Below are 25,659 nucleotides of genomic sequence, written 5' to 3'. Positions count from 1 at the left end.
TGGGCATTGACCTATGAGGCAGGATGTCACGGTTCAATTCGTGGTCAGGGCACATGTTGGAGTTGTGGGCTCAATCCCCAATGGGGGGTGTGCAGGAGGCAGCCGATTGATGATGCTCTCATCATTGATGTTTCTATTTCTTCCTCCCTCTCCCTTTCTCTCTGAAATCAATAAAAATATATTCTTAAAAAAAAATCCTCATGAGAGCATGTGTTTTTATGTGTTTTAGAGAGAGAGAAAAGGGGAGAGAGAGAGAAATGTCAATGTAAGAGAAAAACATTGATCAGCTGCCTCTCGCTCACACCCCAACTGGGGATTGAACCGCAACCTGTGTATGTGCCTTGACCAGGAATTGAACCTGCAATCTCTTGGTGTACAGGACGATGCTCCAACCAATTGAGCGACCTGGCCAGGACCCTCTGTCCATTTTTAAAATTAGATTGAGTTTCTTTGTCTTTGCTATTCATTTGTATGAGCTCCTTATATATTAACTGTTTATCAGATAGATGGTTTGCAAATATTTTCCTTCATTTAGTAAGTTGCCATCTCTTTTTGTTGTTTCTTTTGCTGTGCTGAAGCTTTTTACTTTGATACAGTCTGACTTGTTTATTTTTGCTTTTTTAAAAAAATATATTTTATTGATTTTTTTACAGAGAGGAAGGGAGAGGGATAGAGAGTTAGAAACATCGATGAGAGAGAAACATCGATCAGCTGCCTCCTGCACACCCACTACTGGGGATATGCCCGCAACCAAGGTACATGCCCTTGACCGGAATCAAACCTGGGTCCCTTCAGTCCGCAGGCCGACGCTCTATCCACTGAGCCAAACCGATTAGGGCTATTTTTGCTTTTGTTACGTGTGCTTTTGTGGTCAGATCCAAACAATTATTGTCAAGGAGCTTTTTTTTTGCCAGTGTCAATGAGTTTTTCCCCTATGTTTCTCTTAGGAGTCTTTTGGTTTCAGGTCTTATATTTAGTCTTTACTCCATTTTGAGTTAATGTCTGTTGAGTGATGTAAGATAGGGATTCATTTAATTCTTCTACATGTGGTTCTCCACTTCTGCCACCATAGCAAAGAGGTTGTTCTTTCCCTATTAGTATTCTGGCTCCCTGGTCTGATATTGATCGACTTTATTACAAGGGTTTATTTCTGGGGCTCTCGAGTCTCTTCCATTGGTCTCTGTCTATTTTTATGCCCGTAGACTACTGTATGGTTACTGTAGCTTTGTAATACAGTTTGAAATCAGGAAGTGTGATGTCTCAAGTTTTGTTTTGTCTCAGGCTTGCTTTGCCTCTTTGGGAGCTTTTGTGGCTCCATATAAATTTTAGGATTGTTTTTTTTCTGTTTCTGTGAAAAAATGCCGTTGGAATTTTGATAGGGATTACAATGAATTTATAGATGGCTTTAGGTAATATGGATATTTTGACAATATTAATTATTCTGATCCATGAGTATGTGATATCCTTCCATTTATTTGTCATTTTCAGTTTCTTCATTTTAACAGTTTTCAGTGTACAGATTTTTTCACCTCCTTATATTTATTACTAAGTATTTTTTGGAAGCTATTATCAATGGGATTGTTTTCTTTTTCTTTTTTTTAAAATATATTTTATTGATTTTTCACAGAGAGGAAGGGAGAGAGACAGAGAGTTAGAAACATCGATGAGAGAGAAACATCGATCAGCTGCCTCCTGCACATCTCCCACTGGGGATATGCCCGCAACCCAGGTACATGCCCCTGACCGGAATCGACCCCGGGACCCTTCAGTCCGCAGGCCGACGCTCTATCCACTGAGCCAAACCGGCTTCGGCGGGATTGTTTTCTTAATTTCTCTTTCTGATTATTGTTAGTGTGTAGAAATACAACTGATTTTTGTATATTGATTTTGTATCCTGCAACTTTACTGAATTTATTTATTAGTTCTAATGGTTTTGGTGGAATCTTTAGGATTTTCTTTGTATAAGATCATATCATGTGCTGAGAATTTTACTTCTTTCTTTTGAATTTGAATGCCTTTTTGTTTTTCTTACCTAATACCTCTGGCTAAGACTTGCATTACTGTGCTGAATAGGAGTGGTGAAAGTGAGCACCCTTGTCTTGTTCCTGTTGTTAGAAGAAAAGCTTTCAACCTTTCACCACTGAGTATGTTAGCTGTGGGCTAGTCATATATGGCTTTTATCGTATTGCGGTACATTCCTTCGATGCCTAAAATGTTACGAGTTTTTATCATAAAAGGATGTATTTTGTCAAATGCTTTTTATCTTTATGTTCTGTAGATGCTTAATTCCTTGATGCTTTATAGGGAGAATAATTGCATTTTTTCCCCTTAGGAAGAACAATATACCTAATTGCTCTAAAGTTTCTTTATAATGTACAACTTAAAAAAAATTGACAAGTGTTCATTGTACTTTGAATTTATTATAAGTCACAAAAGGTTTGATACATATTTTTAAAAATCCTTATGGAAGCCCTAACTGGTTTGGCTCAGTGGATAGAGCGTCAGCCTGCGGACTGAAGGGTCCCAGGTTCGATTCCTGTCAAGAGCATGTATCTTGGTTGCGGGCACACCCCCATTGGGTTATGTGCAGGAGGCAGCTGATCGATGTTTCTCTCTCATCGGTGTTTCTAACTCTCTATGTCTCTCCCTCACTGTAAAAAATCAATAAAATATATATTTTAAAAATCCTTATGGAAAACAAAATGCATGAATACCACAAGAAGGACTTGATGTCTGAGAAACATCCAAGGAATGCTTCTAGGGTATAAATATATGATCTCAGAATGTGATCCAAGATAAATTCTTTATTAAGAAATGTTTGTTAAATTATTTTTAATTGCATTTACTATATGCCAAGCCCTTAAATTAAGAAAAACTACTTTAATGAAGAAAGTTAGTAAGAAAATAATATCAGAACTGCTTGGGAAGTTAAAGTTTGTGATCATTTGGAAGCTTAATTCAGAATTACCAGAAAGAACTCTTGCCTCTTTAGATTAAAATAAGTCCTGGCATAGGCTTTTCTCTAAGCCTGGTCAGTCATTCGTGAAAGTGATTAACAGGATTTTCCTATATAAGCTTTGCCAAACATTGGTTTGGAACTACGGCCTTTTTTCTCTGAAAAGTCTATTTTTAAAATAATAGTCTTATTGAGATATAATTCTAATACTGTAAAACTTACTCTTTTAAAGTATATAATTCAGTGGTTTTTAGTATATTCACAGAGTTGTACAACTAGTACCACTTTATAATTTTATAATATTTTCATCACTCTAAAAAGAAACTCTATTAGTAATTACTCCCTCTTCTCATCTAACACTTACCTTCCCCCACCCAGCTCTTGGCAACTACTGGTTGCCACCTTCTGTCTCCATGAATTTGCCTATTCTGGACAATTCATATAAATAGACTTATACAATATATGATCTCTCGTATTTGACATTATTTCACTTAGCATGTTTTCATATTCTGAAAAGTCTTTTCAATGTTAGGATACCACTGCATTAAGTACTCTCCTAACTCAACCATCTGTTAAAGAGATTGTCATTTAATAGGCAGAAACTAATATTACAGAGAGCAATTTTTAGCTTTAGATTTCATTTTTCTTAGAATTACCCGTCCTTAAGGTATGTATGTGTTAACACATACATAAATTGTATGGGGCTCTTTTTTTGAATGTTGCTCTTTAAAGAGAAAATTTTATTTCTTACCAGAGGCCCGGTGCATGAAATTTCATGCACTGGAGGGGTCCCTCAGCCCGACCTGTGCCCTCTCGCAGTCCGGGACCCATTGGGGGATGTTAGTCTGCCTACTTAGGCCTATTTCGCCACAGGGATCAGTGGATTCAGCTGCCACCCTATATAATAAAACCCTAATATGCAAATCAACCGAATGGCAGAACGACCAGTCACTATGACATGTACTGACCACCAGGGGGCAGATGCTTAATGCAGGAGCTGCCCCTTGGTGGTCAGTGCGCTCCCACAGGGCGAGCGCTGCTCAGCCAGAATCTGGGTCACGGCTGGCGAGTGCAGCAGTGGTGGCAGGAGCCTCTCCCACCTCCGCTGCAGGTGAGTGGTAAGGATTAAGGGGTCCCGGACTGCGAGAGCCCTGGACTGCGAGAGGGATGTCTGGCAGTCGGACATCCCCCGAAGGTCCCGGACTGCGAGAGGGTGCAGGCCAGGTTGAGGGACCTCCCCCCAACCCCCCACCTCCCCGCACAAATTTCATGCACTGGGCCTCTAGTATAGAATAATTCAAATGTGTCTACTAATGAAAGCTTTTGCTACCCCCCTTTGACTTGCTAGCACTTTATACCAATCCAAAATGATACACTAACAATAATATACAACGGGACAAGGATAAACATTTAGAATAATCATAATCTGAAAAGAGAGGGTTATATCTGCCATTGCAAATTTCTATTTCTTGAATTATCTTACTTCCTCTGGAGTCAGTTTTGTCTGTTTATCTTGGGCTTTCATTCTTGTGCTGACAGTTGTTGTTTTTTCTCTCAACTTTGAAAGTGTACTTGGTGACTGGATTGATTTTCTTAGGTAGATTGTGTGGGTTTTCAGTGTTTTTTGTTTGTTTTTCCCACAAAAAAGTGAACAAGAGAGCAAATGGGGTTCATTTACTTCTTTGGGGTGTGTTAATTGGCAGGCTTTTCTTTAGGATTAATGTTCTGGAAATAGCCCAGCAGGCAGGGTGCACCTGGATACAGAATGCAGAGGGTCTTATTGTGGGTGGGGCCATCACTCACCCTAGCCAATTTACTCTCTCCAGGCAGCTTTAATAATTTTTGGTTGATTTTTTTTTTTTACAAGCTGCCTTCCTATTCAGGGATGGAGGGGAAGGGGCAGAGAGTAGAAGGAGATGTGGGACTACTATAGACTTTTGTCTAATCTCCCATTTTTAGTCCCTCTTCTTCAATCCTGCTCTCACACCTGCCAACTTCAGGCCTGGTGCTGTTTAAGGCTGCTGCAGGAGGCAGCTGATTGATGTTTTTTGTTTTGTGTGTGTGTGTGTGTGTGTGTGTGTGTGTGTGTGTGTTTGGTTTTTTTTGTTTTGTTTTTTTTAACAGAGAGGAAGGGGAGGGATAGAGAGTTAGAATCATCAATGAGAGAGAAACATTGATCAGCTGCCTCCTGCACACCCGCTACTGGGGATGTGCCCGCAACCAGGGTACATGTCCTTGACCGGACTCGCACCTGAGATCCTTGAGTCCGCAGGCCAACACTCTATCCACTGAGCCAAACCGGTTAGGGCCTGATAGATGTTTTGATAGGGATTTGATAGGGTAGCAAATATCTACCCTCAACAAATATATTTCCTCCTGAATTTATTCTAGATTGTGGCTTCCTCATCTATTTCATCTGTCCACACACTTGCATTTGCTTTCCAGTTTGGGGAAATTTGTGTGTCTTTTTGTTGCTCTTAGTATGGTTTCCACTATTAGTTATTTGTTGCTGTTTAATAAATTCCCCAAAATGTAGTGTCTTAAAACAATAATTAAATTCAGGTGCGGGCTTGGGGCTGGTGCTGAGGCTGAGGGGCCTGCCCTTGGCGTTCTTGAGAGTGAGACCCGGCACCCTAATTTGGAGATTGTCAGGCAGAGGTACATGTCTTTGTCTTAATCTAGATTAGATTAAATCCCGAGGCCTCCACACTTGCGGTTAGTGGAGGCACAAGTGTTTTAGGAGGTACCTTCTTAAAATTTAAGGTTTGTGGGCTGGTTTTCTGGATCTTGGCCTTACAGTTAGTCCTGTGAGAACTGAGTCCTAAGGGCTAATCCAGGGAGCCTGTTGTTTAGGTATTTAATTCTGAAGTCACATATATAAGATAAGGAGGACTCTTAGACTGAACGTGCCTATCCAAAGCAGCCCACCATTTTTCTTTTCTTTTTTAAAAAAATATATTTTTATTGATTTCAGAGAGGAAGGGAAAGGGAAGGAATGATTGATTGGCTGCCTCCTGCATGCCCCCTACTGGGGATGGATCCCGTAACTCAGGCGTGTGCCTTGACCTGGAATTGAACTGTGACCTCCTGGTTCATAGGTTGAGCCACACTGGCTGGGTAGCCCATCTGAAGTATGTTGGCTGGGATACAGTCATCTGAAGGCTTAACTGAGGCTGGAGAATCTGTTCCCAAGATAGCTCACTTACATGAATGGCATGTTGGTGTTACCTAAGGCAGAAAACCTAACTTGCTCACCACGTGGACTTTTCTGTAGGACTGCTTGAGTGTTTTCACAACATGGCAGGCATCTCGCTTCCCCCAGAGTAAGGGATCCAAAAGAGAGCGAGATGGGAGCAATGACTATTATGATCTCACCTCAGAAATCACACACTCTCATTCCTACAATATCCTATCGGTTACACATGTTAGTCCTGTTCAGCATGGAATGAGACATTACCGGGAAGAGAGAATCATTGAGGGCCACTTTGGAGTTATTGTTATTTTCTTTTCTATTAGTAAGATATGGTATATAGTTATCCAGCTTTCCTTATCTGTACTAGTAAGTTCTATTTGTAATTTTAGGCGGTTAATCTTAAAGGAAAACGTAAACATGTAAGAAATAGTCCATATTAAAATGGAACTTAGCCTATTTCATGACCCACACTAGTTTTGAGACTTTTGACATTTCTTTTATGTTTGTTCAGAGGCTTTTAAAAATATAAAGGCTTTAAAACATATTACCTTACATTCAGCACAATTATTGCTTGCTAAGGAAGATGAGGGTCAGCCCCTCTTGCACCTCATAGAGGGCAAGGGAGAAGTAATTTAGGGTGTTTGAAATCTTTTTTTTTTTTTAAATATATTTTATTGATTTTTTACAGAGAGGAAGGGAGAGAGATAGAGAGTTAGAAACATCAATGAGAGAGAAACATCGATCAGCTGCCTCCTGCACATCTCCTACTGGGGATATGCCCGCAACCCAGGTACATGCCCTTGACCGGAATCGAACCTGGGACCTTTCAGTCTGCAGGCCGACGCTCTATCCACTGAGCCAAACCGGTTTCGGCAGGGTGTTTGAAATCTTGAGCGAATTCCAAAACATTGTTTGTACTCGTTGGTACATCTTTGGGTTTTATCTGTTTTTATTGCTGCTGCTGTTGTTATTGACTTGTTTGATTCCTTACATGGACATTTTATGATACTTATGAACTATGGGAGATAACTAATAAAGTGGGATGGTGCTTTGATGGAAACCAATATAGTATTACTTTTCTGTTTGAAAAATTTTAAATAAGTTCTTCAAATGTACACTTTTGAGGGAAGAATGACTTGGAAATAAAGGACATTTCAAAAGTTTCAGCTAGAAAATAAAGAACCCCTTTTCATGGTAAATTGCCCATTTAAACCATGTTACAGACTCTGCTTCAGAAGACACATCTCAGCTCTAGTAAAATGTTAATCTTTTTCGGAAGCCTTTCAAAAAGTTTTTGGAAATTTTGTAAAAAATCCTTCCTAGAAACTATATTCTAAAATGAGAATTTAAGCCATTGTTTTAGATTTGCTTTTTGCTGTAAAAAATTCAAGATTCATTATTTAAATACATGTTTCTGAGTTACTGTCTCTTAGGAAGAGTTGATGATAATGTTATCCAGTGTCAAATCTTCAATATGATGTATTTTCACAGCTGCAAGCCTATTTTAAGAGACCTAGTTAAATGATCACCTCAGCCAAACCAACAAATAAGCAAGGTAGACCAATAAATCAAGACTTGACTCTGGAATCTTGTTGGATTTGTTCATTTCTTATTAGTATGAATTATTTTATGTGGAGAGTTTAATTGGAGCTCCAGTTTCCTCAGAATTTTTTCCTATTGGTAGGTGTACATAGCTTCTATTTGTTTTGACAGTGGTTCAAAACTTTAAACTATTTAATATCTAAAAAATTTTTCATTATAAGTTATTTTTTTTAAACCCGTTAGGTTTTGTGTGTGTGTGTTTTTTTAACCTCAAACACTTTCCAGTAGCATAATATATTTTCCTTAAACTATGAGGGGAAATACTACTTAAAAGCAGAAAATATATGATGTCAGATATTATCTCCATTTACCTTTTTTCCCCTTTTGCTTCTGGTCTAATAGTCATATTTATACTATCTTAAAAATTGTTGATGCTTAAACTTTTTCTTCCTTGGCTTTCTGGATAGTGCTCATAGGAGAGTACAGTTTGATATTTAAGAGTATAGCCTTGGCTGGTGTAGCTCAGTTGGTTGGGCATCGTTCCGTGCACCGAGGTTGCAGATTTGATTCCTGGTTAGAGCTTGATCCCCAGTAGAGGGGGGTGCAGATGTAGCCAGTCGATGTTTCACTCTTACATTGATGTTCCTTTCTCTCTCTCTCCCTCTCGCTCTAAAAATCAATATAAAATCTTTTAAAAAAAAAGAAAGGAGGATAAGCTCTGGTATAAATGCCTGGGCTTAATTTAACTTCTATTTAGTTGTGGGACTTGGGGCATGTGCCTCTAATCTAAACCTCTGTTTCTTTATCTGTAAAATGTTGATGATAAAAGTATCTACTTTATGAGTTATTGGAAAGAGTAAATGAGATAATCAGGTCAGGCATTTAGCACAGTGATGTGTGAATATGAATTACAGCATGGAGAAATACTGCTAGAGTAGTAGAGTAAACTCCTCTAAACATCTCCACAAAAGCATAAAAACATTAGCAAAACTTTTCAAAATAATAATTTCTAGAACTCTGAAAATTAATGAAATATTTGTAAAGATTCAAGGAGCATTGTTCAAGAAAAGTGGCTGAATCTCCTTAAGAATAGTGAACTTTGTGGATACTTAACTTGCTTTATTGCCATCTCTTTCTTCACAGTAGTCTTAAAAACCAACAGTCTCACAACTATGGTAACTTTCAAAGCAGAGACTCAGCAGCCACTGGAAGAAACTCAGTGGCCTCGAAGCTTCTCAAAAGCCCCATCCCTAGAGAATTGTCACTATTTGACTTGCAGAGCTCCATTCTCAAGACTTGTCTTTTATTTGACCTAACTTAGAGCTTGCTCTGTACAAAGAGTTCTGTCCCTTGGGCCTTTGTTGAAAACAATTAGTGATAATTGTTTAACATTGCAGCTGACTGAGCTGGTGATACCAGCTAGGGCTAACAAGAGACTGACCAAAACGCTTAAAAGAAAACATTGGGCCATGAGATGTTTATAGGGGTTTTTGAAAAGCTCCAGGATATTTCTGGGAATCTAGAAAGCCACAAACATGGCAGGGCTATGCACGTGTGCAGGAAAAAGCTTAGAATTTCCTAACCTCTCGTCTCTGGTTGACCTTGATGTTCTTTTTTAATTAAAAAAATTAAGTTACAGGTGATGTGCAGTATTATATTAGTCTTAGATGTACAACATCATGATTAGACATTTGTATAACTTATGAAATGATCACCCCGATAAATCTAGTACCCATCTAACACCATACATAGTTATTACAATATCACTGACTATACTAGGGGCCCAGTGCATGAAATCGTGCACCTTGAAAGAACCGGGCTGCGAGGCTGTGGTGGACACAGGGGTTGGTCTTGGCCCATCCTCCGCGTCCATGCCTGGTCCCTCCCGCCACAGCCCCAGGTCCCCTGTCTGCCGGCAGCCTTGCTCCCAAAGCCGCTGCTCCCATGCACTGATGGCGCCGGCCCCACTCACACCCGCTGATGGTGTGGAGCAATTGGGGCCAGTGCCAGCAACGGGTGCAAGTGGGGCCGCTGCTGTCAGTGGGCGCTAGCAGCGGCTACTGCCTTGATCTCCCCTCAGGAGCAGGAGGAGGTGGAGAAGCCCTCAGGGGTGATCAGGGCTGGCAGCCACTGCTCGCAACCACTGACAGTGCCAAGCAATCAGGACTGCCGCCAGGCACCAGCAGCGGGTGCAAGCGGTGGCTCCAGCGCTGGCAGCAGGTGTGAGTGCCAGGCGGGACCATGGTGCGTGGGAGCCAGGGGAGGTGGAGAAGCTCAAGGGGCGATCAGGGCCAGCAGCTGCTGCTCGCACCCACTGATGGCGCCGAGCAATCAGAACAGGCGCCAGGCGCTGGCAGCATGTGCAAGCAGCAGCTCCGGCGTCGGCAGCAGGTGCGAGCACCAGGCGGGACCATAGCACCTGGGAGCAAAGAATTTTCAGTAACCACCAGAGGCTTGCCTCGATGACAGTGACAGGCGCCCCCCGCCTTGGTCTGGCACCTCAGTTCACCTGCTCCACCATCCCACCGTGGCCAATGCCCATCATGTTCCACGCTCTGCTGCCTGCTGCCGACACCCACCATGTTCTGCATGCGCCCCCTGGTGGTCAGTGCATGTCATAGCGACTGGCTGTTCGGTTGTTCTGCCGTTTGGTCTATTTGCATATTGGCCTTTTATTATATAGGATTCCTTATGCTGTACTTTACATCCCCATGACTATTTTGTAACTACCAATTTGTACTTCTAAATCCCTTCACCTTTTCCTCCCATTTGCCCAATCCCCCCTCCCATCTGACAACAGTCAAAATGTTCTCTGTATTTATGATTCTGTTTCTGCTCTGCTTGTTGTGTTTTGTTTGTTTTATAGATTCCACATGTAAGTGAAATTGTCTGGCATTTGTCTTTCTCTCTCTGACTTATTTCAATCAACACAATACTCTTTAGATCAGCCGTGGGCAAACTACGGCCCGCGGGCCGGATCCGGCCCGTTTGAAATGAATAAAACTAAAAAAAAAAAAAGACCGTACCCTTTTATGTAATGATGTTTACTTTGAATTTATATTAGTTAACACAAACACTCCATCCATGCTTTTGTTCCGGCCCTCCGGTCCAGTTTAAGAACCCATTGTGGCCCTCGAGTCAAAAAGTTTGCCCACCCCTGCTCTAGATCCATCCATGTTATTGCAGATGGCAAGATTTCATTATTTTTATGGCTGAGTCCTGTTCCATTGTATATATACACTTCTTCTTTATCCACTCATCTATTGATGAACACTTAGATTGCTTTCGTATTTTGGCTATTGTAAATAATGCTATAATGAATATATGGGTGCATATGTCTTTTCAAATTAATTATTTGGGTTTCTTCAGGTAAATAGCCAGAAGTGAAATTGCTGGGTCCTTCTTTGTCTCTTTACATTCTTTATTTTAAAGTCTATTTTTTCTGCTATAAGTATTGCTATCACAGCTTTTTTATTAGTTTCCATTTTTCTGAAATATCTTTTTCTATTCTTTTGCTTTCAGTCTGTGTGTCTTTCGATCTAAAGTGAGTTTCTTGTAGACATCATATGTAAGGGTCTTGTTTTGTTATCTATTCAGCCACCATATGTCTTTTGATTAGAGCATTTCATCTGTTTGCATTTAAAGTAATTGTTAATAGATATGTACTTATTATCATTTTATTATTAATATTTTTTACCTTTTTTAAATCTTAAAGAAGACTCTTTAACATTTCTTGTAATACTGATTTGGTGGTGATGAACTCCTCTAGTTTTCTCTTGTCTGGGAAGCTCTTTATCATTCTAAATGATAGCTTTAAAATCTTACTGAATAGTTTTTATGGCTTAATCAAATTGAGTATATTTTGATGTTAGTGAGACCTGGTTTTCTATTGTTCATAGTATTTTTCCTATATCATTGCAGTCTGTTCTAACCCACTGTAATGCTTAGCTTGCAGAACACAGGGAAGTCCGGCATTCTTACAGTCTGGAGTCTCTTTGCCACTGCCCTTTTTATGAAGAAGCTATGCATTTAGTTGAAGAAGGAAAAATTTACTCAAGAGTGCTGAGGTACCACTTCAGTTTTGCTTATGCTTATGAAAAATAGTAAGGTACTATTGCTATGTTTGTATGATATTTATTTAAAACGTTAATGAGAATAGGGGAAAGTATATTTTTAGGCTCAAAAATTTTTTTTTACATATTTTGTCAGTAATGAGAAGACATGTGTTTCATGTTAAGTTCCTGAGGTTAAGCCTTGTTTGAGTCCAAATTTGTAGTAACCTTGATCTTGAATGCAGTGTAACAGTTGTCTCCCCTGTTTATTACATAGAACTGAAATGCTGGAGTGCCTGGGAGACAGTGATTTTCTTGCCAAACTTCACTGTATACGACAGGCTTTTCAGGTATTATTTTTAAACATTAAGTGACCTTACCCAGCCACTCACCCCCCCCCCCCCTCATGCTATAGAGTCCAGCCGCATATAACAGGACAGCTCTTTGCTCTTGTTATTGTTATTCCTGATGGCAAATATAAAGTCCACCGAGTTTCTGTTTCCTGCCTCCTGTTTCCCTTCATTTGGCTTCATTTGTCATTGTCCTCTCCCATGGCTTCCCAGGTCCACCCCACTTTGTTAAAACAGGATATTTTGATGCTGCAGATGTGTACAAATGGCTGCCTAAAATAAAAATCCTACTTTTTAAAATTACCAATTAGTATGTGTTCTAGATCATTTTTTATTTGAATCATTTGTAAAATTACTGGTTTCTTAAAATGAAATAAGGTTGTTAAATAACAAAATTGTCTTTATTTTCTTATGATTTGGGGCTATGTACCATTTATTTTGGACTTTCTAATATTAAATTGAACAGAATTTAAATTCAGATTTATTTCCCTTTAATCTTTTTTATTATAGGTTTCAAGAACTCATTTTATTTTAGTAAATTAGAGCTTTCTCTGTGGTCTGAAATAGTGCCACATACAATGCATTCACTGCATTAGGGTTATTTGTGCTTAGATGTGCTATACAGTCAAGTGTCCATTCAAATTCATTACAGGTCTCTTTTTTCTTTGGGTGGGGGATGATATTTTTTCAGGTTATTCTTTCAGAAACAGCCAATAGGATATTCCTTGCTGAGAGTGGAAGGAAAATTTTATCAGCGTTAATTGTGAAAGCACGAAAGGTAACTTGTTTTGTTGGCAAGTTATTTTCATAGTTGTTTCTGTTGGACTGATGATTAAAATGCATTTAATTTTTAATAGAAAAAACAGTTTTTGTAGATAGTTGCAAAGGTTCACATAAAATAAATAACCCAAAGTGCGTAGCTTTCTGCTTGTGCTGAATTGTTTTCTATGTATAAAGCCCACTCTGTTTTGATCCAGTTGTTTCTCATAAGTTATTCCCAATTTGCCATAAGATCTATGAATGTCATGGTGAGCATCATCATTAGATCTGCTAACAATCACCACTATTATTATTTTGAATACCTCTTCTCTTAGCTCCCTTAATTCTGTTCAGTAAGAAGGTTCCAGGAAATAATGTAGATCTCAGAAATCTGAAAATGCAAATTGAGCTGCCTCTTCCTCTCATTCATCTTCATGGGACTGGAAGAGTCAGAACCAATGAAAAGAATTTCATTAAAGCTATAAGGAACCACTCTTCTGTATGCAAGGTGTGTCCAGATGATGAAGAAAACCAAAATAAACAGGCTTTCCTTGAACCATTTGAATACCCAGCTTTTAGACCCAATCTATTTGAACCTCAATCCCATCATTTGAATAATAAAATTATATTTATGGTACCCTATTTCAGAGGATTCTTATGATGATTAAATAAATGATAATTGGGAACACAAATTTTTTACAAAGTGTAAAATAAATGAAAGATGATATTAACAACTTGCAATTCCCACTGTTAATTTTATGTTGCTTTCTTGGCGTTCCCATGGCAGATAAGTGGTTTGAACTAGAGTTCCTGCTATAAGAGTAGAAGTGCCTCAAAAGCATTAGATGGTATCTTCTATGACCAAGTTTTCACCTTAAGGACTGACCTAAATAAGCATACATGTTTGAGTATTAGGCACTTTGCTTATGACATTTCACAGATGTTCTCAGTTTTGGCTTCTTCAAAATGTTGGGGCAACAAAATATTAAACCAAATGAATATGGTATACCTTGAAAATTTATTTTAACTCAGTAACCTAATCTAATGAAGATCTAGCAAAAATTGACTTTAAGAGTAAATCATGTGTTTTGCATGCTTGACCCTTGTTATGAGGTTGAGTTTAGGATTAAAGTGTGTTTTCTTCTGCAGAATCCAAAGAAGTTTGAAGATGTTTTTGATGAAATGATCTATTTTTTAGAACAGACTGATCACTGGGATAGTACTGAAATGGAACTTGCTGCTAAAGGAGTAAGTTCAAATTTTTTTAATATTTATTCCCCTTGGTTATTTACACATAATATTTACATAATTTGAGGCCACTGGTTTTTTTTTGTCCTTGTTAAATGATAGTAAAACCAATTGTGTGGTAGTAGTAGTGGCAGAGACATAAACAATAGCAACCATAGGCTTTATACATGGGGCAACAACTGAAAAATATTGTTTTTTTAAAAGCCTTTCTCTTCCCTTCCTCCTTCCCTTCCTTCTTCTCTTCCTTCTGAAAGTCAGGAGCAGGCCCTAGCAGGACAGTAGTGGTGGCCTTGCTGAGAGGGTTTCAGATGGGCCGCTCACTGGGACCAGGATTTTGGCTACATATACAGGATCAAACAAACAATATATTGGGAATAATTGGAGCCAGGCTACTTATTGTCAGAGAAGGGAGGTATAAAAAGCTAGGGCTAGACTTGGAGCTAATAGGGTGAATTCATAGTTTATAATAGATATAGATAGATATAGAAATAAATATAAAGGCTTGCATATATATAAACATATGTACTTCCCAGCTCTGTCCACTGAGAGGGTTTGGGAACAGCTACACCTTAAAAGAAAGGACTCCTCAAGGGCACAGAGATCTTGGCTTCTAAGTTCTACTCTCAACTGCAGGGAATTCTGGAAAAATGCTGATCTCAGCATAGGGAAAGTACATGATGAGCCTGGAGCATTTTGTTGTAATGGGAGCTTAAAGAATGAGTTTGCAAGGGGTAAAAGGCTTTCTAGGCAGAGAAAACAGTAGGTATAGAGACACAGAGGCATAATCTTTCCTTCTCCAGTGTTCCCTCGCTGGGTGGAAGAATTGGCATCCATTCAGTTGTGCAGGCCAGAGACCTGGGACTCCTCCTTCACACCTCCTTCAGAGACCTGGTCCTCACATACTTTATCGTATTCCTCTCTTGCTTTTTGTCAGTTTCAACTTCTAAATATCTTTCAATTTCTTCAAATTTTCTCTATTCCTGCCAGCCCCACTGTAGCCTGAGTAACTACAGGCTTTCCTGGGCTACCTCAGTCTTCCCTGCCTACTCCTCCCCTCCCTGCATTCACTCTTACTTTTCTCCATTCTACTCTCCACATTGCTGCCAAATGGTCTATAAAAAATACAATCTAATCATCCATCTCTCCTCCTCCACTGCCCCCCTAAGATATCGTGAAGATGAAATCCAAAATCATCAACACGGGCCATGTACCCGCAGGAGCCGTCCCCGCCTCTTCGTGCCTCTGTGCTCTCTGCTATAGCGAGCCATAGCACACTTGCCGTGATTTTCTTTGACTCAACATCACTGTGTTCCCTCTTACCTCAAAGGCCTTGCCAAGGTGTTTTCTGTACCTGGATGCCTCCCTGAAGAAAGCCCTCTGTGACATCCGATCTAGGTTAGAAGCTCCACCATAGCCTCTAATAGCACTATGTACTTTTCCTTTACTCTCCTTATCACAGTTTATAATTGTGTTTTTGTGGGATTATTTGTTGCTGTTTGTTTTTCCCACTAAACTAAGCATCTGGTTTGCTTACTCTAGAAGTCTGAGCACCCGGTACATTATGCATGAATGAATGAAAGAGCAAGAGGTTCATGATGTTGTGGGCAAGGCAGATACACCAATAACTCAGTGACAAAGCAGAATGAGCTTTGTGGATGCCATAATGACGGCAGGAACAGAGAGCTCCTAGCACAGAGTGAAAGGAAAGATTAATTTCACTTGATGGGGTGGATCTAGGAAGAAACACCTGTCATGTGAAGTGTAATTTCTGGGGTTGAGTTGTTTTCATACTGGTCTCTCCTCTTCCTCTCTTTTTGTCAGAGATACGATCTGATTCAACCAAAAGCACTCAGCTGTTATAAAGTCTGAAGCCCTGACTCAGATTTTATTTACGATCTATGTAATAATAATAATTTCTGTTTTAACTCATAATTTAATGCAGGTGAAAAATCTAAATTTTTATGATGTTGTTCTGGATTTTATATTAATGGATTCCTTTGAAGATTTAGAAAACCCACCCACATCCATACAGAATGTAGTAAATAATCGCTGGCTAAACTCGTCCTTCAAAGAAACTGTAAGTGGTGTTTTTTTTTTCTTTCTTAACCATGTAAATTTAATGAAAAAATGGCCAGAACTGGAAAGATTAATAAGGTTTACATGTATATCATCTATAGAATGACTAGTGTGGACAGTGAGTTCATCCTTTGATATTGGGATCAGATGTATAGAATATATGTCTTCAGATGAAATTTCCTTTTTGGCTTTTCCATCAGTCCTTGCCTTGACCTGAAATAGCCAATGTTTCTTTAGATCTAAAAATAAAAACAAAAACAAAATACCTCAAGCTTCAGACTAGTTTGGACCTAACAAAAAATTGTCTGTAACTGTAATGGTGCCATGACTAACCTGAAATATAGCAGTTGCAGTCAAAAGACAGTAAATATATATATATATATATTTAAAGTAAAATATGGGGATTCATGTTCCCAAATACTATAAAATTAGGGGGAGGAGTAGGCATGTGCCCCTCCCCCCAAAAAACAGGTTTTTAAACTGTAATCTATACTTTGAATGTTTTTAGTTTCTGTTGTTTTTCACAATTAAACCTCTATTTGACTTTTTTTTTTTTTTTTTTTTTTTGGTTGGGCTTTAAGCGTGTACCTGGAAGTAGGTAGAATAGATATTCATGATGAAGTTTGAGGCTTTCAGAAAGTGTTCCAGTGGGCTATGTCACAATTATTTTGCAAGTTTTTATTAAATTTGTATTACATTTTAAAACAGCCCTAGCCGGTTTGGCTCAGTGGATATTGCGTCGGCCTGTGGACTGAAGGGTCCTAGGTTTGATTCTGGTCAAGGGCACATGCCATGGTTGCAGGCTCCTCCCCGACCTGGGCTTTGGTTGGGGCATGTGCAGGAGGCAACCAATCGATGTGTTTCTCTCACATCGATACTTTTCCGTCTTTCCTTCTCACTTCCACTTTCTCTAAAAGTCAATGGAAAAATATCCTCAGATGAGGATTAAAAATTTTTTAAAAAATAATTGTAATAAATCCACTTTTCCTTCAAAGTATGTTTTAACCATAAGAGGTACATGTTATCTCCATTTCCAAAACTTCTTTTGTAAACTGAACTTGATTAAAGTCGGGTCATGCCAGAGTAGGGTCAGATTTCTTCAGGATCCAAGTTGATGTTTCATCCCTATCATTATGGTTGTATTTCTTAGTTTTTTATTTGGATAAAACTGTAGCTTTACCCACAATTATTTCTAGCAGTGCTATTCTTGAAGAAAAAGTCCTTTGTTTTCATTGTTATGTACAAAACACTTATTGTATATATGCATCTATACACTGGGGTGTCTGGCCAGCCTGGGTGAGGGGCTGATGGCTGTTTGCAGGCTGGCCAAGCCCCCAGCGGGGACCCTCACCCCATTGGGGTGTGGTCAGCCTGGGTGAGGGGCTGAGGGCCATTTTCAGGCTGCCCACAGCCCCTTCAGGGTCGGGGGGGGGTCCCGCTGGGGTGCCTGGCCAACCTGGGTGAGAGGCTGATGGTCGTTTTCAGGCTGGCCACGCCCCCCGGCGACCCAAGCTCCCAGCCTCTCCTTTTTTTCTTTTTTCTTTTTTCAGTGCCTCCTTGAGCGGAGGCCAGGGCGGGCTGGAAGCAGGTATCTGGGATTTATTTATCTTCTATAATTGAAACTTTGTAGCCTTGAGCGGAGCCCAGGTCCGGCCAGGGCAGGCGGGAAGCTTGGCTTCCTCCATCGCTGGGGCCAACCCAAGTCTCCTGCTCACTCCAGTTACGTGGCTGCCCCCATCTTAGTTGGGTTAATTTGCATACTCGCTCCTGATTGGCTGGTGGGCATGGCTTGTGGGTGTATCGGAGTGGCAGAGTGATGGTTAATTTGTATGATTCTCTTTTATTAGTGTAGATGTGTGTGTGTGTGTGTGTGTGTACACATATGTATATGTACACACACACACACACACACACACACACACACACACACACTAGAGGCCCCATGCATGAAATTTGTGCAAGAGTAGGCCTTCCTTCCCCCGGCTGCCAGCACCGGCTTCCCTCTGGCATCTGGGACCCACACTTCCCTCACAGCCCTGGCTTCATCGAGAAGGTTGTCAGGTCTAATTAGTATATTATGCTTTTATTAATATATATATATATATATATATATATATATATATATGTATTTTCTTTTCACATAGGAACAGAACTTAAGAACTCTGAGAGTTGCCCTAACCGGTTTGACTCAGTGGATAGAACATCGGCCTGCAGACTGAAGGGTCCCGGGTTCAATTCCAGTCGAGGGCACATGCCCGGATTGCAGGCTCAATTTCCAGTGGGGGGTGTGCAGGAGGCAGTTGATCAATGGTTTTCTCTCATCATTGATATTTCTCTCTCCCTCTCCTTCCCTCTCTGAAATCAATAAAAATATATATAAAAAAAGAAAGAACTCTGAGAGTTGAATTCTAATTGCCAATGTCATTGGTACTAGAGTTCAACCTTTTTTCTTTAGAGGCTTTGTATTTAATTGTTAAATTTATAAAGACAAAATTTTTATATCAATATTTGCAGACAGTAGAAGGAACTTGGCCTAGTTCTTATTAGTAGTTAATGTTTTGGACATTTTAGACCCATCAACTTTGAATTTCTAATAAAAAATTACTCTTTTCTAAATAGAAAGTTTATAGTTATGAATTTAAGACTTTTTTTTCATCTCTGCATATATTTAGGCTGTGGCTTCAAGTTGTTGGTCAGTGCTGAAACAGAAAAGGCAACAAATGAAGGTAAAATATCTTGGACTTCTTTGTTGAGTAATTCAAGGCTCCTGTCAAAAAAAATCCAAGACCTTTCTCAAGTGGGAATGGCGGGCCAGAAGGACTGTCCTGAAAGCTAGATGATAGACTTACTGGTACATGGTTGGCTTCCCTTTTGAATTCTTTCCCTCTCTTCCTTAACTTTCTGTGGAGCTCAGTGTAGCAAGCATTGGGCATGCATGGGGTTTCTACTCAGTGGGACAAGGTTCAGGGTTGGAAACTTCTGATAGAGTTTTGATTTTTGTTTTTCCCACTTAATGATGTTTTAAGTCTTTTAAAATTGTTTAATATACTGGTTTCCACTCTGTGTAATCCAATTGAGAAATAATGATCTGATTCTAATAGCTCTCTTATTCAAATGAGAGACTCCACAAAAAAAGTCTCAAAGTTTCTATGCTGCCTTCATGTTGTACACCCTTCAGCCCATCTCGCCCACTGCATGCTGCTCTCACCTTCACTCCTGTGGTAAGGGCTTGGATGCTGGAGTGAAGCTGCCTGGTTCCAATGCCACTTAGCAGCCATGGCCTCGTAAGGTGCTTCACCTCTCTGTGCCTTAGTTTCCTCATCTCTCTAAAAGAGTATACTGCATGGCGTTTTTTAAGATAAAATGTATAGTGCTTCCAACAGTGTTTGGCATAGTACATTTTGCAAGTATTGTTATTATATTATTATTATTTGCATACTTAACCTGTAGTTTTTTTTATTATTATATCTATATTTATCAGTCTTATTCTTGGGATGGTATTGCCAAGGACAGTGTTTTCAAAACACAGTTCTCACAGCATTTTCAGAAGGGGCTTCTTAAAAATAATTCTGGAGACCCTATATTTGAGTAATTCTTATTTAAAATGATTCTAGAGACCTGGTGTTTTAAACAAGTTCCCTAAATGATGATTATAAACTGTAATGCTTGAGAGCCACTGGGCGAGGGGACAGACTTGTTGACTGGGTCTGATTCTCACATAGCCAGTACGGTCGATGATGGGCAAGTTGCTATCAGCTGACGTTCAGTTTTCCTGTTTGCAGAATGGAGTTAATGCTGTTTCAAGGGCTGCTGTAAGGATGAAATGAGATTGTATCAACAAACTAATTTAAACATAAAATTAAGAGTAAATATTACAAAGATTTTAATAATTGTAGTTTCCATAGTTATAACTCACTTATCATTATATCTCACTTTCCCCTTAGCATGGATCGTGGGCCGTAGTCTTCTTTCTGTAGCCACAGAAACCTCAGAGAACTATTTCCTACGCCTGGAATGCCATGCTCCAATCTTTGTACTTAAATCTTACCTGCTTTTGAGTTCAGTTCAACAAGTATTCCTTGGGGAAGCATGTCCCTTCTAATTTACTTCAGCCCATGCTAACTGTCTGAAAGCCTAATACATGTAGAGTCTGTATGGGGTTTAGAATTTTAATTTATGCAGAACATCTTATGCTATAGTAATACCTTCAGTGCATCCCTCATAACGTTTTGGCCTTCGTTAGCGAGCTGTGTGTGATTTAGGACAGGTTATTTAATCTCTCTGAAGTATCACGTTTTACATATTAGTGTTTACATGACCTACTTTTTCAGGAACGTTTTATTAAATTAACTAGAATCCAGCACATTATCTGGAATATAATGAGTACTCATTAAATGGTAATTGCTGCTATAATATGTTTCTTAAATTGAGGTTTAGAAGATGTCCTAGAGCCTGTAAAATAGAAAATAACCCCACCAGGAGGCAGAATCTTAAGGCATAGTTATCCCCCGCATATGCTATGACAAATCCATAGACCTTATTTAACCAGGGACATTCAGCAAGTTATTAATAAACTTAGAGAGTTTCCTAAATCACTACTGTATGTTTTACTATTTCACAAGAAGAGGCAATTACACAATTAAATGCTTCAATAATAGCTGGTTCCTTAATGAAAAGTTAGGATTCTAGTGAGCACTGTTTTGTACTTAATCGATTATTTAAAATTTGTTTTAGTCTTTTTCAGATAATCTAATTCAGTGATTGAGTAGAATTTTTTAATAGCTGAAGCCCTGGCGGTCTCATTAATCCTAAACGTTATACTGCTAAGGAACATTGTGCCATTCTTGTTTTTATTTGGTTACAACACTGATGATTGCTTTTTTATGAAGTGAAAATGCCTTTAAGAAATTCTGTTTATCAGCATATTTGAAACTATTGGCTAGGTTATGAAGTTCACAGAGAATATTCTGTGACTAAAAGTTACTTATAAGTTTATTTTCTTATTAGGCTGGCTCATCATTGATCCTTGGTTTCCCCTCAAAAGATGATGGATAGCAATTTAGGTTTCTAAAGAGAAAGCAGATTCAAAAAGGTAAAAATTACTCGATTTTCTTTTACTTCCCAACAGATCCCGGATGGATTTTTTGCTCATTTCTATGCCATTTGTGAGCACATCAGCCCTGTCCTCGCCTGGGGCTTTTTGGGCCCTAGAAATTCTCTCTATGATTTATGTTGCTTCTTTAAGGTATGTCCAGTCATTGAACCATTTCTTTTTTCTAAATAAAAAATCCGATAAGGTATATTCTATTTGGTTTGTTTGTTTGCATTTGTAGAAGAGAGAATGTTATTTAAAGGTGAAGTTATAAAAGTCACCTAAATTCAGTGTTTAAGTGCCGGTAGATCAGTAATATACAGTTATGGTGCTTTTTCCTGGAGTAGATGCAAGTCCATCACCTTGTTGGTTCTCTCTGTGATAGATGCACGATCTTGGCTGGAGTCATGATGTTATAGTCAAATTGCTGAAGACAGCTTGTTCTTCATACCTGAATGCTTTTGAAATTTATAAAGTAAATAAATTTTTTTATTGCTCATGTGGCAATTTAGAAAGTTCTGGTTCAAGGTAATATGAATGACAAAATCCCAGTTGTGAGAAATAACATGAGAGTTTAAAGTTGTATCCCAACATCAGCAGTTTAAGTTTGCCAAAAAACAATTTATATAGCTCATTGCAGAAGTTTCTGCATGGCACAGTGCCAAGAAAAGTCTCACTATTTTAGTAGCCTTCAGTTGAAGCTGAATTTCAAGGAACAAATAAAAAAGTAAATATAACAAGTATGATTTGGAAAGTTTTTGATGTTTGAAAGTTTGGATGTTTCACTATACCCTTCATTAAAAAAATAAAATTATGTTTATGTGCTCTTAATATAGCATTTATGTAAATGATTTAGGAAATGTTTATTTTACTATCATTTAAAACTCATTATTTTTTGACAAGTTTACTTGACCTCCCAAATGTAAGGTAAGGTATGTGTTTAGTGGGAAAAATCTGGACTGGGAATTAAGTCTGTCATTAATGAACAGCCTGACTCTAGGAAAGTCATGCCTTGTCCTCCTTTTCTTCATTAAAATGAGGGAGTTTGACAGATCAATTGCTAATGAGCCTTCTAGTTACAGTATTTGGTGATTCTAAGAGGTATGCCTTCTTAGTACTTCTTTTTTTTTCTTAAATATTTTTTTTATTGATTTCAGAGAGGAAGGAGGAGAGAGAAAGAGAGAGAAATATCAGTGATGAGAGAGAATCACTAATAGGCTGCCTCCTCCACGCCCCACACTGGGCATCGAGCCCACAACCCGGGCATGTACCCTGACTGGAATCAAACCATGATCTCCTGGTCATAGGTCAATGCTCAACCATGAGCCACACCAGCCCGCTGGGCTTCTTAGTACTTTGTAACATTTGCTTTCTGTAGGATAGAAATAAAATATTCCTGTTTTTACTCTTTGGAATTACTTTTATTTTCATGTTGGCATAATAGCCTGAAACTTAATACTTAGTAGTATACAACTTGCTTAAAATGAATTTCAGCATAAATATTTATTTACTGCAATGAAATATTTTTATTATTTAAAAATCTTTATTGTTAAAAGTACTACATATGTCCTCTTTTCTCCCCCCTACCCGTTACCTCCTTACTAGGCCACCCCCAGCCTTCACCACACTATTGTCTGTGTCCATGGGTTATGTATATATGCATAGAAGTTCTTTGATTGATCTCTTCCCACCCACCCACCCACCCCTGCTTTCCCTCTGATATTCCACAGTCTGTTCCATGCTTCTGAAATTATTTTTGTTTTGCATGTATCCTAAGTTTTTTTATGTACAGAAAAATATACATTTAAAACTTATACGTTATAATTATTGGAAATAGTTTACTCTGAAGTAGTACAGTGCTCATTGGTAACATTAGAAACTCCAGTTATTGGGAAAGGACTAATAATACCCCTTACCTCTATGCAGTGCTTTAGGGTTTACAGGCATTTTCTACTGATGGTTTTTTTTATCATAACATCAATCTTGATTGGTAAAAAAAAAAAAAAAAAAAAAAAAAAAAAGACACTAAGTATTGCCCCTTATTTTACAGTAAAAGAAAATGAGACCCAAAGAGGTCTAATCACTTGTTCAGTGACCCCTTTCCAAGGAGATATGAAACTAGCACTGGAACTCAGGCCTTCTGACTCCTAATGCAATGCATGTGACAACATTAGTGACTATTTAGAGGTAATATAATTTTGGTCTAGTAAGTGCCAATTTTTTTGTGTTTATTTTCCAGAATCAGGTTCTTTTCTTTCTCAAAGACATTTTTGACTTCGAGAAAGTACGCTATTCCAGCATTGAGACCTTGGCCGAAGACCTCCTGCAGTTACTTATTCGCCGCACTGAACTTCTGGTGGCCTATCTTGGAGCCGATGCGCTGAGGCATACAAGCAGTTGTATCAGTAGTCATGGTCAGGTTATGTCCACTGGCCTGGTGGAAGCCAAAGTTCAATAAGTCTCTTAAAATCAGACAGTTTGGGTGTGCTATGAAATGTCTTAAGATAACTGTTGATTCTGTAACATGTATTACACAGAACTGGTGGATATGGTCTCAGGGAGGGAGAGAAATCTAGTAAAGAATGAGTGACCGTACTGTACTTACACAGAAGTCCTGGCATTGAATCCCTGTGTAGTGTATCCAAAGCTGCTTTTCACAGTCTTTAGGTAATAATTTAAGTCATGAAACGTTGCATATTACACAGCATATTTTGCTTGAATTGAAGCCAGTACTTGGGAGTTAATTGATTTGTCGTCGTGAAGCTGTCTGAAATGTCTAGTCTCCTTCTCAAAAGCTCCATTTTTATGCTTTGCACCTTGAAATCACACACTTTAGCTAAGACCTAAGTGGCCTGCACATACAGGAATATATTACTCCTAGTGTCCACAAACTTCACTTTTGCCTGAAAATGTATTTTTAATTGTAAAGTTGTTCATTTGTTTAATGAAGTTTAGACAGTAGTGGTGTTTAATATGTACTGCTTACATTATTGCTTGTGCATTTGCTTATGTATTTAAATCAAAGAAATTGTAATGACTATCATTATAAAGCATTTAAATGAATTGACACTGAGAAGTTTATAAGTTTGTATTAGATTTACTGCAGTTTCCAAAATACATTGTTGCACCTATAAGTTACAATAGAGAGATTAAGAAATTTATGTTATCTATTTATAGATTAGAGTATTTTTCTCTTCAATGAATATTGATTAAGAAGGTAACAGTTATTAACTATAACAGGCAATTAAATTTTTTTCTGTGTAGTTTTGAGACTATCTCCCAACACCTGAAGTTATTAATCTTAATACAGTAAAGTCATTTCTCCTTTCTCCTTCTCTAAAACTGTTTTTTAGTTATTCTCACAGAGAACTTAGCAAATACGTCCATATTTTTAAAATATTATTCATAGTTTGAATCTTAGTGCAGTTTTAAAGAAGGGTTTTTCCCCCCGTGAATATAGAACAAAATATTTTTAATGGTATAGAAGTATGTTTCATGTTCTTTATGATGAATGTATGAACAAATGGGTTCATATAAGTAAAGTTCTTTAAAAGTATATTAGGTACTTTTAGAGTTGTGTCTAAATTATATACCACTTATTTGGAGTGGCTGACTCAGTATATAAATGGATTAGATTTGTTGATTTTGTTTTTAAAGTAGGCTTTATTCATTTTAGCGAGTTACCCAGAAGGACTTAAATATATTTTTTTAGAATGCATTTTTAGATTAAAGTGCCTAGTTTCTGATTAAGGAATAGAAAATGAAAAGTGGGGTGGGGAGCATAATCTTTTAAGGTTTTAAATCTGTGTATGTGCCATGTTTGGGTAACAGTAGTTACAGAATATGAGATTCAGAATTTTCATTCTGTTTGCATGTACTGTGCTGTATAATGTACAGGTTATAGCATTAAAAAATATGAAATATTGCTCTAATAATTTTTTTAGTATATAGCTCCTTGACTTTTCTTACATAGATTCTTAATTTAAGAATTTGCTATTTATAATTTGGATTATTGATGAAGGAGTATGATTAGAAGCATTAAAGCGAAAATTACATTATGTAATGTTTTACTTTTTAATTTATATCTTGTATTTTTAGCTTCTTGTTGAGCTATCACTGGCCTTGAATGATTCACACACATACACACATGTGTGCGCACACATTCCCTTTATCGTGTAGGCAAAACAGTTATTGCTTATATTAATTTTCCTGTTTGGGGGGCTAAATATACTCTTATTTGAGGAAGATTTTGTTTGAAAACTATTTTGAAGAATTGCACTATTTAATAATGCTGCTACTACATAAGATAATTGAGTAATTTATTTCATCAGGTAAGATGAGTGGCTTTCCAAAAGGTATCTTTTTTCTTTTTCGCTTTTATATTTCACCTT

The 25,659-nt window shown here is 38.3% G+C and overlaps 1 protein-coding gene across 3 annotated transcripts in view; it reads left to right on the top strand.

Annotated features, from left to right (window-relative positions):
• The window catches only part of MIGA1 (mitoguardin 1), a 76,270-nt gene extending 50,611 nt beyond the window's left edge, over nt 1–25,659 (top strand). For all 3 annotated transcript variants that reach the window (XM_081088440.1, XM_081088441.1, XM_081088439.1), the window contains 8 exons: nt 11,640–11,758; nt 12,021–12,093; nt 12,785–12,871; nt 14,002–14,100; nt 16,043–16,177; nt 18,849–18,902; nt 21,305–21,421; nt 23,508–25,659. In XM_081088440.1, coding sequence (XP_080944566.1) covers nt 11,640–11,758; nt 12,021–12,093; nt 12,785–12,871; nt 14,002–14,100; nt 16,043–16,177; nt 18,849–18,902; nt 21,305–21,421; nt 23,508–23,726 — 903 coding nt within the window. In that variant the 3' untranslated portion in view covers nt 23,727–25,659. The remainder of the gene's footprint in view (nt 1–11,639; nt 11,759–12,020; nt 12,094–12,784; nt 12,872–14,001; nt 14,101–16,042; nt 16,178–18,848; nt 18,903–21,304; nt 21,422–23,507) is intronic.

Source organism: Myotis nattereri, assembly GCF_964212035.1.
Source record: "Myotis nattereri genome assembly, chromosome: 3".
NCBI classification, from domain to species: domain Eukaryota; kingdom Metazoa; phylum Chordata; class Mammalia; order Chiroptera; family Vespertilionidae; genus Myotis; species Myotis nattereri.
This window is presented reverse-complemented; position numbering and strand designations above follow the sequence as displayed.